The sequence below is a fragment of the Macaca nemestrina genome, chromosome 2 (genome assembly GCF_043159975.1).
Source record: "Macaca nemestrina isolate mMacNem1 chromosome 2, mMacNem.hap1, whole genome shotgun sequence".
NCBI classification, from domain to species: Eukaryota; Metazoa; Chordata; class Mammalia; order Primates; family Cercopithecidae; genus Macaca; species Macaca nemestrina.
Window position 1 is genome coordinate 48,989,451 of NC_092126.1, and position 16,145 is coordinate 49,005,595.

General features: G+C 37.3%; 1 protein-coding gene and 1 long non-coding RNA gene across 6 annotated transcripts in view; one reads left to right on the forward strand and one right to left on the reverse strand.

Moving 5' to 3' along the window:
• The first annotated feature begins 2,692 nt into the window (after positions 1-2,692).
• LOC139361891 (uncharacterized) overlaps positions 2,693-16,145 on the forward strand; it is a 31,132-nt gene continuing 17,679 nt past the window's right edge. For 2 of the 4 annotated variants that reach the window (XR_011619777.1, XR_011619778.1), the window contains exons 1-2: positions 2,693-2,780; positions 10,731-10,846. This is a non-coding gene — a long non-coding RNA (uncharacterized lncRNA). The remainder of the gene's footprint in view (positions 2,781-10,730; positions 10,847-16,145) is intronic. The other 2 variants (XR_011619779.1, XR_011619776.1) reach the window with 2 other exon arrangements.
• LOC105470020 (phospholipid scramblase 2) overlaps positions 11,523-16,145 on the reverse strand; it is a 47,756-nt gene continuing 43,133 nt past the window's right edge. The window contains exon 7 of one of the 2 annotated variants that reach the window (XM_071091084.1): positions 11,523-11,774. In XM_071091084.1, the coding sequence (XP_070947185.1) occupies positions 11,637-11,774 (138 nt within the window). In that variant the 3' untranslated portion in view covers positions 11,523-11,636. The remainder of the gene's footprint in view (positions 11,775-16,145) is intronic. The other variant, XM_011721723.2, reaches the window with a different exon arrangement.

Below are 16,145 nucleotides of genomic sequence, written 5' to 3' on the forward strand. Positions count from 1 at the left end.
ATGGGCCGATCCAAGCAACCACAACAATAAACATTCCATTCAGAATTTTGAAGGTAATTAGTTCTATGAATACTTGCATGTGTTTTTAAGTCATCTGCTCCTGAAAGTAGTGAATGGGTGGGACAACACAATTGGTAGGTCAGTGCAAATGGGGACCTTTGGGTCAAATCAGGCCAGAACAGGTGAGGGCTTAGCCAGAAAAATAGTTTTGTGTCTTTGTTTTTAATTTGAGGGACATTAGCTGAGCTGCACTTTCAGTGTCCTACCTTTGTTATTCTTGTCTGTCTTTTAAGACATCTACAGTATCGTGTATTTATATTATTTGCCTGGCCCCAGCAGGCAGCTGAGTCATGAGCCCTGGCTAACAGATTCAGTTCTGGTCAATATGAGTCATAAAACAAAGCTCTCAGAGACATACAAGTGCATAGATATAAGATATTGTCTTTAATCTTCTATTGGCATCAGGGTTACCTTGTTCTACCCATTCTGGCTGGCACCTCCATGAGGAGTTTCTCTGAGAGAATCTTGTTCACATCATTCATGCCTAGAAGTCAGAGTGTGATCTGGCATGGGTAATATTAAACAAGAAAACCAATAGGAATCTGTAGGAATTGCTTGAGAATTCAAGTGTCCAGGGTGATATTTTAGACTCCAGGGTGATATTTTAGATTTTGAGTCACAGATTAGAAAACTGGCCAATGAATGTAGCTGATCCAAATCCCACACAAAGTGTTTTTGTGGGTTTTTTTTTCTTTATTTCTTATTTATATAAATTGTGACTCCTTTTTCTCCACCCACCCAGCCTGCAGGTGGCTGAAATTCCTGGTAAATAGAGAGGACAGGGACAGCAACCTAAGTGAAGACTGCTATGACTGATGTTATCACAGTCATCAGAAAATAAACTTTCATCATTCCAGTTTCCGGGTTTCCCATTGATGGAACTGGTTATACATGGTTCCACTTAGCAGACCAAGTTGGAACAGCTATGCACTGCATAATTTATAAGCTACACTGGTTCTGACTTGAGCCAGCAAGAGAAAAAAGAAGACTGAGATTCTTAGTGAGCAAGCCGGTCAATGCACTTGACATGTTTCAAATTATTTATTCTCTTTCTTCATTTGTAGAGCAAATTTCTCCTAAGACCTTCCTCCAACGGAACACAAATAAGTCCACATGTGGCTGTAACTCAGAATTGCTCTTCACTTCAGTGCATATAAGTCTCCAAATATTAAATCCCAAAACCTAGAAGCATAGGGGTAGACCTGGTATAATAACAGGTTTGTGATCTGTGAAATAAAGCAGGACACTGCCACAAATGAAGCCGAAAATAAAAATGGACCACCCTTTAGATAAATCAGAGGTCTATATTTCTTATAGTATTTATAATGCTACGATATTGTAATATTTTGCTTATTAGGATGTCAGCAGTGTGTGTGGGCATCCTATTTGGAGGGTCTGTGGGAATGAAGTTTGCATATATTTAGCTGTGACTGAGACCTAAGCCCAGATTGGCTAGACTCCCACTGGATTCTTATGTCCTTACACTATTGTGGGCTCAAGAATGCAAACATTCTTGATTCTTTGGTTCTGTCTCTTTCCTCTCCTTATTGTGCATCTCTCTCTCCCTGGTTAGATTCTCACGAGAAACTTAATACTAACTCTACTTAGTTAACAGTATTTTAACTTGCGAGTAAAATTGATAACTTTTTCTACTTCTGTTCAATATCAGTTATTTCATTTGCCTCAATACTATCTATAACACATTACTTATTTAGGCTCCACTAATGTTAGGTATGACTGTAAAATAAAGATTATTCTAAAAGTCACATAAAGTAGTCATTCATTTGATCCACACACAAAAAATATTCAAACTTCACACTTAAAACATATGCTTTTCATCATTATTTTCTAGTAAAGAGCTTTAATATCCAATGACTTATAATATGATTTGTGTACCTTAAAATATTTTAGATAATGCTAATCAGGTACCCTTAAAGTAGGTAGATTATCCTGCATCATTCAGGTGGACCAATGTAATTCCAAGCTTCCTCTGAATGTGGGAGAGGAAAGTAGAAGAATTGAAGTCAGGGAACAGAAATGTTGCAGTGGAAGCATTTGCTGGTTTTGAAGATGGAAGGAGGATCAAGAAATAGAGGTGGCCTCTAAAAGTTGAAAAGATAAGGAAACAGATTCTTCCCTAGTGCTTCCAGAAATAATGAAACTCTTCCAATAAGTTGATGTTAACCCAATATATTAATCTTCTCAGGCTGCCCAAATAAATTACCACAGACCAGAGAGCTTAAACATAGAAGTTTATTTTCTCACAGATCTGGACGTTGGAAGTTCAAGATCAAGGTATCCTAATGTAGGTGACAGGTTGATGGGTACAGCAAACCACCACGGCATGTGTATACTTATGTAATGAAACTGTACATTCTGTACATGTAACCCAGAACTTAAAGTATATATATAAAAAAAGATCAACATATCAGCATGGTAAGTTTCTGGTGAGATCTCACTTCTTGATTTATACATGACCACCTTCTCACTATGTCCTCTCTTGGTCTTTCCTTGGTGCTTGTGCCCAGGAAGTGACAGAGCTCTCTGGTGACTCTTCTTATAAGGACAGTAACCCTTTGGGATCAGGGTCCCATCCTTATGACTTCATTTAATCTTACTTCCTTCCTTATAGGCTCCATCTCCAAATACAGTCACATTGGAGGATTGGGCTTCAACATCTGAATTTTGAGGGAGCACAGACATTTCGTCCATTACACCATGTAAGACTCATTTTAGACTTTTGACCTCAGAAATCATAAGACAATACATTTGTTTTATTTAAAGCCACCAAGTTTGTGGTAGATGGTTATGCCAGCAATAAAATCCTAATATAAATCTTGGTACAGGAATTCCAGCTTTTCTGCTGTTTTGCTTTCTATAGTTTCAGTTACCAGCACGATCAACTGAGGTCCAAATATATTAAATGAAAAATTCCAGACATAAACAATTCATAAGTTTTGAATTATATGCCAGTCTGAGTAGTGTGTGAAAATCTTGAGCTGTCCTTGTGGGATGTAAATAATCTCTCTGTCCAGCAGATCCACACTATCTCCACCATCCTCCCATAAGACATTTTCATTATCAGTTTGACTGCCATGTAGCACAGTGGTTGTTTTCAAATAACCCCTGTTTTAATTAATAAGGGCCCTAAAGTGCAAGAGTAGTGATGCTGGCAATACAGATATGATAAAGGGAAGACATAAAGTGCTTCCTATAAGTGAACAGGTAAAAGTTCTCAACTTAAGAAATAATATATATGTGGGTATATATATGTATACACACATATCTGTGTGTGTGTATATATATATAAAGAACCTCAGTATATATATATACTAAGAACAAATCTTCTATCCATGAAATTATAAGGAAGGAAAAATAAATTTGTGTTTGTTTCACTGCTGCACCACAAACTGTAGAAGTTACAGCCATAGTGCACGATAAGTGCTTAGTTAAGATAGAAAAGACATTAAATGTGTTGCACCAGAAAGCGTTGAAGACTCCAGCAAGGGACCCCCTGAAATGAATGACATCAAGTCATTTATTGCAAGTAAGAGGCTGTATCTGCCCATTAAGAAGCTGCTACCACATTTCTGGAGGAGTTAAAGAAGTTAAGGGGAAAGTATACCACCCAAATGTGGCTCTTCTGGAAGAAGATGCCTGAAAGAAACTACATTCATAAAAGTGCAAAAAAGGTACCAGGACATAAACCATGAAAGGACATATTAACTCTGGTCCTATGTGGCAAGCCATATGTAGAGTTTGGTACTATCCACTATTTGGGGTTTCCACCATGGGTGTGGCTTGGGTTTCCTGCAGACAAGAGGGTGGCAACTGTATCTGGAAGTGGGGTGCTGCATTTAACAAATATCTAAAAATGTCAAAGTAGCTTTGAAATTTGGCAATGGGCCAGGCTGAAAGGATTCTGGGGAGTATGATAGAAAAAGTAAAGATGGCTTAAACATATATCTCATATAAATATGATGTTAATGACTGCTGGTCAGTACTCGGAAGAAGTGAGGTTCATGAAAATAAAATAAGTACTATTTTAAATAATATGTCATCATGAGCAGACTGATGATAGAAATATGGAGCTAAAGGCATGGAAGGGGTACAGGCTCAGATAAAGATGAAGAACCTATTATTTGAAACTGGAGAAAAGTGGATTTTTGTTATATAATGGCAGAAAGATGAGCTAAATTTTGTGCTGCATTAAAGTTATTACTTTATTCTTTGTAAATTAACAAGTATCTTATTGAGTGCTGCTTTAAGACAATGTAAATACACTTTTACTCCTCGAACTTTCCACTACTGATTATAGAAGCCATTTATGATTTATTGCTAGAATGAAATTGTTGTCATGATTGCCAACTGAGAATTTTTTGAATTCAATCATTTCTTCTACTTCTAATTAGCTTTTCTGCAAACAAAGGAGCATTCTACTTTTTTCCCTATTCCTCCCCTCTCTGTCTCCCCCCTTTATTTCTTTCCTTCCTTCCTTCCTTTCTTCCTTCCTTCCTTCCTTCCCTCCTTCCCTCCTTCCCTCCCTCCCTCCCTTCTTTCCTTCCTTCCTTCCTTCCTTCCTTCCTTCCTTCCTTCCTTCCTTCCTTCCTTCCTTCCTTCCTTCCTTCCTTCCTTCTTTCCATCAAAATCATACACGAAAGTGTCTGATTATTCTACCTATTCGACTGCTGGTGAATATTGCTTTTATTGTCAAACAAAGAACTTCAGAGGAAGTCAAGATAGGCGTTCCCTTAACTGATCTTTACTTACCCAAATTATGGGTTGACTTTGTAAACTCTTTATAAAACCTACCCATGATGTCCAAATTACACTGAATGTGTGTGACTAGTACATGAAATTTGTCCCTTTCATTCTCTAATTGTGAGGGTACATCTGCCCTAACAAGTTGAGTTCTACACCTACAAAGAGTGATTTGTATTTTTTCTTAAACCAGTTTATGCAAAACATATTCATTAATATTACAGAAAGCAGATAAATATTATTTAGTACTTTAATTAAAGATTAATTTTAAAATATTTTCTACAAGAACTAACCTGAAGTCTTTGAAAACACTTATTAAAGCTAGTTGCTAAAGTTGATATGAAACACTAGAAAATGGTAGTAAAGATCTAGTATTATGTGTCTTTAAATTCTGGTTCCATTTATACAAAAATAAAACGTGTACCTTTATGGAAGAAAGACAAGGTAGAACAGCAGGTCCACACTTGGCCTTTGGTCCTACATCCAAAGACTAGAAAATAAATAAATGATATAAAAAGAATAATAATAGTAGTAGTAGTAAACTTCACCCTAAATTTATTTAAAAGAATGCATGCATTTAAAAATATTATTCTTCACTTTTTATTGATATTTTATTTAAACAAGTGCTTATCTCAATATTTTCACATAAATGGACTTTGACAACTTTGAGAAATTTCAAGATTTGCAATACAAATCAATTCACCCTATAAATTTGAAAGATGGATAATTCAACAATTTTAGGCCATATACTGTGTATCCAGTTTTAGCATGTTCAAAAAGAACTTCTCTAAGTCTAGAATCTATACTAGTTCCTAGAGAACAATTAGTCAAGCCATGGTGCTAAAGAAAAAGGTACAATTTCAGACAAGCCCACCATCAAGATTCCTAGAGACTGAAAGAGAGCTACATGGAGGAGGAAACACTTGATTTGATCTTTCAGGAATGGTTGGAAGATCTAGGAAAGTCAGCAGTCAAGAGAAAGAGCATGAATAAGATGGATGAACTTCTTAACATGGCTAACAAGGCACTGCATAATCTAGCCTTCCTTCACATGCCTCACCTCCCTCCCTGTCTAGCACCTGCAATGCACACAAGAATACAAAGCTATTGGTCCAGCCACATTGCAGAGGACCGATGTGAATTCTGTCCAAGTTCTTTCCTCTGTCTAAAATTATATTCTCCCCAATTCACTTGTGCTGAGCAAACTTTCTGTCTTAGTTTAAAAGTCACCATTCTGTCTTAATTTAAAAGTCACCACCCACAGGAAGAATTTCATTAAAATTGAGTTCAGCGTTCCTAATACTTAGTTTCTATATAGTTTTAACTCGATCATAACACTTTTCACATGTATGCCTATACTTAAGTACCTTGAGGATAATTTTGGTTCATTATTGAGGCCAATATACCTAACAAAACCAGCAGCCCAGAGCAATATCTTTGTATATATTTATTAATTGATTGATAATCAACTTTATCTCCTTTAAATCTATCAATTTTATGTTTTTATATTGGTTTCCCCCTCAGTTCTCATGGAATAAATGCCACAAATGCATTTATATGAGTGACTATCTTTTCACACACACACAAAAATTAGATCTGCAAAACAAAGGATTTTGCAAATAAATCCACTTCTGCTGGTGATTAGCAACAATGGTGAGAAAATTCTGGCAGTACAATTTAAAAGAAATGTACTTAGAAGGTACATGGTAGATCCAACTTAGGGTATCTGAGGGTATCTGAAACATAATTTCTCTGGATTATCTCTGAACTACTACTGTCTCTTGGCAATATTTGATTCAAGTTGAAATGTTTCTTAGCAACTGATTCTCAAAAGAAAATGCAGTTTTAGGAAGAAATAAACCAATGTTTGTTTCCTATCTCTGCCAGACAGAAATAACCTCAATATGTTAATGACAAGAGACCAGAATCCACAGGCAGAAACAAATTGCCATTAGTAGGCAAGTAGATTTCAAGTATCAGTTTTCCAAATCTAGTTCATTTCCAAATTAGATAAATTTATAACCTGTCATTAATAGGATATTTTCAGCCACAGAAGTGATAATGTTAGATTAAAATTTGACTTCAGTGCTTGGTTTGTGGGAATAGTAAGTTCAGAGCTCTGTGTATTGTTTATCATTCTATAGCCCTCCCACCTTGTAAATCCCGAGTTCAAACCCTATATTGTTCAGTTATGTTTCATCTGGCTTTAGGGTATGAGATTGTTACTACCTCAGACAATGGCTTCTGCATTTTGATACTATGAGGCTAACAAAAAACAGTCTCTAGCCCAGATGCTAGTTTACACTTCCGTGAGATGAGAATCATTCCTTAGTTTGGCATCTTGCATAAAGACTTATTTTCTCTTCTGAGAGGATAATCAATATTCATTGTAGGGTTCAGAATGGTTTTGTATCCATTAAAAGTTGCAAAACAGAAATTTAATGTAGCCCAAATATTCCACATTGACTTTGAGTCACCTCCCTGTGTTTTAAAAACTGTTGATCTTTACCAACACACAGTCCTTTTTATTTTCTATGTTTGTTCTGCCGCAGGAACCTTCTCACGTCCCTAAACCCGTATTAGATCACTAAATCTTCACACTGACCTTATGAGGTAGTGTATTAATCCATTTTGCATTGCTTTAAAAGAATACCTGAGGCTAAGTAATTTATAAAGAAAAGAGGTTTGTTTGGCTCATGGTTCCGCAGGCTGCACATGAAGCATAGTGCCAGCATCTGCTTCTGGTGAGGCCTCAGGCAGCTTACAATCAAGATGAAAGGTGAAGGGAACCAGCATGTCACATGGCAAAGGAGAGGGCAAGAGTTTGGAGGGCTCAGAAGAAGACAAGAAGACAAGGGAAATTTGGAACTCCTTAGGGACTTGCTAAGTGGCTGTGACCAAAATGCTGACGGAAACACAATCAGCGAAGGTCAGGCTGACAAGGTCTCAGAAGGAAATGAGGAATTTATTGGGAACTGGAGCAAAGGTCACCATGTTATGCCTTAGAAAAAAGAACTTAGCTGCATGGTGTCCATGTCCCTGGAATTTGTGGAAGGTTGAACTTAGGAGTGATGACTGAGGGTATCTAGTGGAAGAAATTTCTAAGCAGCAAAGCATTCAAGATTTACCCTGGCTGCTTCTAACAGCCTACACAGATGTGGGAGCAAAGAAATGACTTAAAATTGGAATTTATTTATTTATTTTTATTTTTTGATGAAGCCTCCCTCTGTCGCCAAGGATGGAGTGCAGTGGCATGATCTTGGCTCACTGCAAGCTCTGCCTGCCTGTTTCATGCCATTCTCCTGCCTCAGCCTCCCAAGTAGCTAAGACTACAGGTGCCCATCACCATGCCTGACTAAGTTTTTGTATTTTTAGTAGAGACAGGGTTTCACCATGTTAGCCAGGATGGTCTCGATCTCCTGACCTCATGATCTGCCCGCCTCATCCTCCCAAAGTCCTGGGATTACAGGCATGAGCCACCGTGCCCAGCCAGAATTTATATTTAAAAGGGAGGCAAAGCATAAAAATTTGAGGTATAGCCATGTAGAAAGAAGGAAAAAGCATTTTCAGAAGAGGAATAAAAGAGGGCTGTAGAGCCACCACTTGCTAGATAGATTAGCATGACTAAATGGAAGCCAAATAAACCTTTTTTTCTTTATAAATTACCCAGCCTTAGGTATTTTTTGTAGCAACACAAACAGACTAATACAAGTACACACTATTATCAATGACAACTATACTATTGAAAATTAAGGAAAATTAAGGCACAGGGAGAAACACAGAGCTTGAAAGAGATAGGGCCAGGTGCAGGAAGGTTCTAGGAAAGTCAGGCTGCTATTGCATGGTGGGTAATAACAAGGGCAGGGGTAGGGCAGGACTTGGAGAGAACTTCTGTGCATTCTTCTGGTACTTCATAGCATCAGTAGCACTTAATTGTGCCCAGAGCCATTTTAAATCATTCCATCCTTAAATGATAGCAGTAATTCTCTATTGAGTTTTTTCTAATTACACTAATGTTACAGTAGCTCCTGTTGGGCCCAAACTCAGCTAAAACTTTAACACCTAAGCTGTAGAGAGATGCTAATTAACTTGATACCAGGAGTCCACACAGTGATTTTCGGCAATTTAACTGCCTATATATTCTTTTTTGTTCCTGTTCTCAGTCTTGTCTCCAGTCTACACTTTCACTTTCCTCGACCCCCAAGTCTCCTCCAAGAGGTACTCAGGTCAGGCAGTCACATCTCTTAGCCTTGTCCTTTCCCGCCTCTTTATTCTCCCCTTTCCCCACTGATCCATGTCCCCAGAAATTCCTTCCCAAGACAAAACACTGCTCCATCCCCCAGCCATCACAACTCCTCCTCCTCAATGTTACTCCTAGTCAGGGATACCCACTGACCTTCCATTCACTGTTACAACCACCCCACAGTGACACAGGTCCTAGCATGAGGCAAGCACCCAAACTTTTCTCCTGGGTGTTAGACCTTCATGGAACAAGAAAAGAAACGTCTCACTCATTGCCTTCCCCCTCAGGTCAAGGATGCTTGACTTCCGGGGAAGGGGTGGGAGCAAAGAGGGGTGAGAGAAGGAAGGGCTGTGTAAAGGAGGCACTTTCTGTCCTAGGATAATAGTAGAGACAATACTCTAAGCAGTTTCTCCCCACTAAACCACTTAAGGGAAGGGGCCATGAAAAGGAGCTTTCTCAGAACTTTTTTACTCTAGTTTTTTCTACCCCAAATCACTACATCTGCCTGCTTGTTCATTATCTTTTGCCTGAAAGTTTTATCAACTTTCTCTTCTCCATCCCACAACTCCCTTCACATAAACATACCCAGACACAACTCAAATTTTTAGCCAGCACTGGCCTCTTAGTGAATGCTTGCTGCATGATGACACAATTAAAGCAGCAAGTTGGCCAAGACCCTACAGTCTCTGACTTGAGGATTACATTGAATTGGGGTGTGCCTGCTTAAGAGGAAGGCTTAAACCAAAACATCAGGGAATATTCTGTCCCCCATCTCCCACCACCAGCTAACTAACTAACAATAATTAAGTGGAAAGAACAGTGAATTACAGCTAAGAATAACACAAGATACAGATTATCTCCAAGGAGCAAACATGCGGTAAAACCCTCTGGCAAAGTAGCCTACATCTTGAATAAAAGTTATCACTAAAAGAATATGAAGGCTGGGGTGCAACAAAGGTTAACTATACAACATACTTGAAACTAAGTCAAGCTATGGACTGCATAAACACAATTCGCAGGCCAAAAGGTTTACCACAAGGACAGACAAGCTCATCAAGCATTAAAAAAAAAAAAAAAAAAAAAAGACTTTATTATCTTCTTTCATGTACACATCAAGATCCATGTAATGCTGTGTCCTAGTGCATCCTATTAGGTGGTACTTGATTTTAATTGATCCCGTTACTGATGTTTACTTTAATCATTTTGCTTTAAATTTACTTTAATGGAGTTGGCTGCTAGACATTCACTAAAATATTACTCATTTTCCCTCTGAAATTGAAAGAATTTGAGGGAAAATAAATTGAAACCTTGTATATCATGGTCTTCATCAAACCTTTAATTAACTTGTAAGAATATCTGTATGAACTTACCATGTCCAATTTTATTCAGGAAGTAAGAATATTCTAAATTTTGTCCGGGAAAGCCCTTTCAAGTTCCTTCCTTTATCCTTTTGACATGTCAGCATCATTACTTGAGCATCTTCTTGATTTTCCACAAGTTGTACAAAGTTTGTCTTGTACCTTTCCCTACCAAAATCCTGGGATCAACCATTCTCAAAACAAGCCCAGCTGATTTGAGTGGAAAATAGTATCTAGAAGCCAAGATTTAGGACTTGGTGGGCAAAATGGTGGCCTGATATGTGATGCATTTCCTTTGCTTTTTCAAGGTAGGAAAGATGGGCAAAGTGAGCCACTGCTGGGAATGAGCCTAGGACACCATATCTGCATAAGTCACAGCATGCTGAAGGAAAACATTCCTGCAGTGGTAAGGTATCAAAGGCAGGTATGGGAAAATGGGGGGCAAGGACAAAAGTACTTTTACAGAATCTACCTTTTTGTTCTAAATCCTTTGGTTCTTTTAAATGCCTGCTATTAAAGTGTGTTGAATTTGATTAAACATTGCTGGTGAGGTAGAAAAAATAATAAACTAGAATGTGGGTATATCATGGAAGTTAAGCCACGGAAACCATTCTATTACTACCTAACAATGTCTTCCATATACCAGCTATGTAATAATTGTTTTTTGAAAAATAATCATAAGTATGTCATTTTCATTCATTTTTGTCTGCTTTATGGTAAATCTATTTATTTAAAGACTACAGTATGTCTTTACTGCAAATACATTTTTTTACATTAAAAATATATTCTCTTGCCTCCATCTGATTTCTGCTTCTGGAATTCTTATTGTGCATGAATTGAAATTGACATATTTGTTTGCTAGGTCTTAACTTTTTTTCTTTATATTTAGTGTTTAATCTTACTTCTGGCAGAGTTTCCAAAACCTATTTTTCATTTATTGTATTAGCTATCTACTTTATGCAAACTGTTGTTCTAGTGCCTCCATCATACTTTAAAATATGGTCATCATATTTTTCAATTTTATTAAAATTTGGCACATCAGAATGTTCTTTTTTCTCTATGCCTGTTTCAGAAACAAATACACACCATTCTCTCAAATCTCACTAAGATTCAAATTAAGCCTTTTTTGCAATTCCTAGTATTTTTATTAATTGACTTGATAATTGATGATGTTTGATGATTTTTCTCCATGTAAATATTCAATGCAAAAATGTTTATCTAGTATTTGAATTTAAATGAGTTCCACAGATAGTGTGCGAGTTTTTCCTTATGTCTTCCTTGCGCAGTAGAAGAAGGAAGAAACCGTTTCGATCAGTTATAGTTTCATTTTGCCTAGCCAAAGATCCGGAATCCTATGCAGAGAGAGAAGAAAGGAAAGTAAGATATGGTTGTAAAAGAGATAATGTCAGTACTTCTAATCCTCATTTTGGGTTGGTTTTGCATTTGACTGCCATATTTGCAAGTCCTCCCCTTCTCTAACTGGCACAACTAAAGGCACATACAAATACCTCAACTTGACTTGGCATACTGTCTATACTAAGCATATGCTAGAGATGAGTGCCCTGGGTACCCTTCATCATTGGAATCTGGCATCTGATGAATTATTTAGGCTGCTGGGAGGTCATCTAGACATTGCTTTTTCTGTAGCTCCACTGCCATACCAATGTTCTCATCCATCATTTGCCATTTGGGGTTATTGGCCTTGGTAGAGTTCTGCTGGTGGTAACACTTATGGGGAGAGTGGCTGTTGGAAGAGTTTGCTGAAGATGAAAGGGATACCCTTATTTCCTAAGCACACTTTTCCTTTGCATGAAGTAAATTGTGGGTTGGCCGTCCCCTCTCTCAATTCAATCTTTCCACAAAACAAATTACAAATGCCTTTAAGTTTCTGACAGCTGGAAATCCTAGTTTCCAACACTGGTACAGATTTTACTACAAAATATTATAAGTCTTCCCTTTCTTTTTTAATGCTGAACTTTATTGAAAGTGAGATAATAAAAAATTTAAACTATGTCAGGATAACATATCTCACTGTATTGGAAACCACACAAAAATATAATAATATATACCCAATGGCTCAAGGCAACTGAATACTGTTCTAAATTGCTGATGGGAATTCACAGAGAAATAAATTCTATGGAGGATAATTTGAACAGATTTTCCACTTTTCAAATCACTTCCAAATATGCACTAGGAAAAATATAAAATATGTATGCCTGTTTATTCATGAAAGCTTACTTGGAATAGTAAAAAATTTCAAAGAAAGTGAAAGTCCAATTGTAGGGAATTGTTTGAAGAAACTGACATAGCCACTTAATGAGATACTATGCAACTAGTAAAAGGAATGAAAACATCTCTATGTACTTATGTAGAATTTTATATGTATCTTACAATATAACTTTGCCCTGAAAATTTATAGGTCCTTAATATATACAAAAATAAAATTAGAAGAGAAAATTCAATCCCTAAAAATTAAGAACAAATGGAAACAAATGATTTTATTTATTTTTACAAGAAAGTCATTTCATTTTGTTTTATTTTCAATGGTGATTTAGTGATTAAATTTTTCTTTTGCTGCTCTTTTTAAAGGTGATTTTATTTATTTATTTATTATTATTTTTTAAGTTCTAGGGTATATGTGCACAACATGCAGATTTGTTACATAGGTATACATGAGCCATGTTGGTGTGCTACACCCATTAACTCGTCATTTACATTAGGTATATCTCCTAATGTTATCCCTTCCCCCTCCCTCCACCCCACAACAGGCCCCGGTGTGTGATGTTCCCCATCCTGTGTCCAAGTGTTCTCATTTGTTCTCAATGTTCAATTCCCACCTATGAGTGAGAACATGTGGTGTTTGGTTTTCTGTCTTTGCTATCGTTTGCTCAGAATGATGGTTTCCAGCTTCATCCATGTTCCTACAAAGGACATGAACTCATCGTTTTTTATGGCTGCATAGTATTCCATGGTGTATATGTGTCATGTTTTCTTAATTCAGTCTGTCATTGATGGACATTTGGGTTGGTTCCAAGTCTTTGCTATTGTGAATAGTGCCGCAATAAACGTAAGTGTGCATGTGTCTTTATAGCAGCATGATTTATAATCCTTTGGGTATATCCCCAGTAATGGGACGGCTGGGTCAAATGGTATTTCTAATTCTAGATCCTTGAGGAATCACCACATTGTCTTCCACAATGGTTGAGCTAGTTTACAGACCCACCTACAGTGTAAAAGTGTTCCTATTTCTTTACATCCTCTCCAGCATCTGTTGCTTCCTGACTTTTTAATGATCACCATTCTAACTGGTGTGAGATGGTATCTCATTGTGGTTTTGATTTGCATTTCTCTGGTGGCCAGCGATAATGAGCATTTTTTCATGTGTCTGTTGGCTGCATAAATGTCTTCTTTTAAGAAGTGTCTGTTCATATCCTTTGCCCACTTTTTGATGGGGGTCGATTGATTTTTTTCTTGTGAATTTGTTTAAGGTCTTTGTAGATTCTGGATATTAGCCTTTTGTCAGATAGGTAGAGTGTAAAAATTTTCTCCCATTCTGTGGGTTGCTTGTTCACTGTGATGGTAGTTTCTTTTGCTGTGCAGAAGCTCTTTAGTTTCATTAGATCCCATTTGTCAATTTTGACTTTTGTTGCTGTTGCTTTTGGTGTTTCAGTCATGAAGTACTTGCCCATGCCTACATCCTGAATGGTATTGCCTAGGTTTTCTTCTAGGGTTTTTATGGTTTTAGGTCTAACATTTAAATCTTTAATCCACCTTGAATTAATTTCTGTATAAGGTGTAAGGGAGGGATCCAGTTTCAGCTTTCTATATATGACTAGCCAGTTTTTCCAGCATCATTTATTAAATAGGGAATCCTTTTCCCATTTCTTGTTTTTGTCAGGTTTGTCAAAGATCAGATAGTTGTAGATGTGAGGTATTATTTCTGAGGGCTCTGTTCTGTTCCATTGGTCTGTATCTCTGTTTTGATACCAGTACCATGCTGTTTTGGTTACTGTAGACTTGTAGTATAGTTTGAAGTCAGGTAGTATGATGCCTCCAATTTTGTTCTTTTTGTTTAGGATTGTCTTGGCAATGCGGGCTCTTTTTTGGTTCCATATGAACTTTAAAGTAGTTTTTTCCAATTCTGTGAAGAAAGTCATTGGTAGCTTGATGGGGATGGCATTGAATCTATAAATTACCTTGGACAGTATGGCCATTTTCACAATATTGATTCTTCCTATCCAAGAGCATGGAATGTTCTTCCATTTGTTTATGTCCTCTCTTATTTCGCTGAGCAGTGGTTCGCAGTTCTCCTGGAAGATCTTTCACATCTCTTTAAGTTGGATTCCCAGGTATGTTATTCTCTTTGAAGCAATTGTGAATGGGAGTTCACTCATGATTAGGCTCTTTGTTTGTCTGTTATTGTTGCATAGGAATGCTTGTGATTTTTGCACATTAATTTTGTATCCTGAGACTTTGCTGAAGCTGCTTATGAGCTTGAGGAGATTAATATTGTTATGTGTGAATGATCCTGTCATTATGATGTTAGCTGGTTATTTTGCTCATTAGTCGATCCAGTTTCTTCTTAGCATCGATGGTCTTTACAATTTGGCATGTTTTTGCAGTGGCTGGTACCGGTTGTTCCTTTCCATGTTTAGTGCTTCCTTCAGGAGTTCTTGTAGGGTAGGCCTGGTGGTGACAAAATGTCTCAATATTTGCTTATCTGTAAAGGATTTCATTTCTCCTTCAATTATGAGGCTTAGTTTGGCTGGATATGAAATTCTGGGTTGAAAATTCTTTTATTTAAGAATGTTGAATATTGGCCCCCACTCTCTTCTGGCTTGTAGAGTTTCTGCCAAGAGATGCACTGTTAGTCTGATGGGCTTCCCTTTGGGGGTAGCCCATCCTTTCTCTCTGGCTGCCCTTAACATTTTTTCCTTAATTTCAACTTTGGTGAATCCAACAATTATGTGTCCTGGAGTTGCTCCTCTTGAGGAGTATCTTTGTGGCATTCTCTTTATTTCCTTAATTTGAATGTTGACCTGACTTGCTAGGTTGGGGAAGTTCTCCTGGATAATATCCTGCAGAATGTTTTCCAACTTGGTTCCATTCTCCCCATCACTTTCATGTACACCAATCAGATGTAGATTTGGTCTGTTCACATAGCCCCATATTTCTTGGAGGCTTTGTTCGTTTTTTGTTTTTGTTTTTGTTTGTTTGTTTGTTTTTGTTTTTTTACTTTTTTTTCTCTAAACTTCTCCTCTCACTCCATTTCATTAATTTGATCTTCAATCACTGATACCCTTTCTTCCACTTGATCAAATCGGCTACTGAAGCTTGTGCATGCATCAAGTAGTTCTCATGCCACGGTTTTCAGCCCCATTAGGTAGTTTAAGGTCTTCTCTATGCTGTTTATTCTAGTTAGCCATTCATCTAATCTTTTTCAAGGTTTTTAGCTTTTTTGCAATGGGTCTGAACATCCTCCTTTATCTCAGAGAGGTTTGTTATTGCTGATCGTCTGAGACCTTCTTCTCTCAACTCGTCAAAGTCATTCTCCATCCAGCTTTATTCCATTGCTGGCAAGGAGCTGCATTCCTTTGGAGGAGAAGAGGTACTCTGATTTCTAGAATTTTCAGCTTTTCTGCTCTGGTTTCTCCCCATCTTTGTTGTTTTATCTACCTTTGGTCTTTGATGATGGTGATGTACAGATGGGTTTTCGTGTGGAT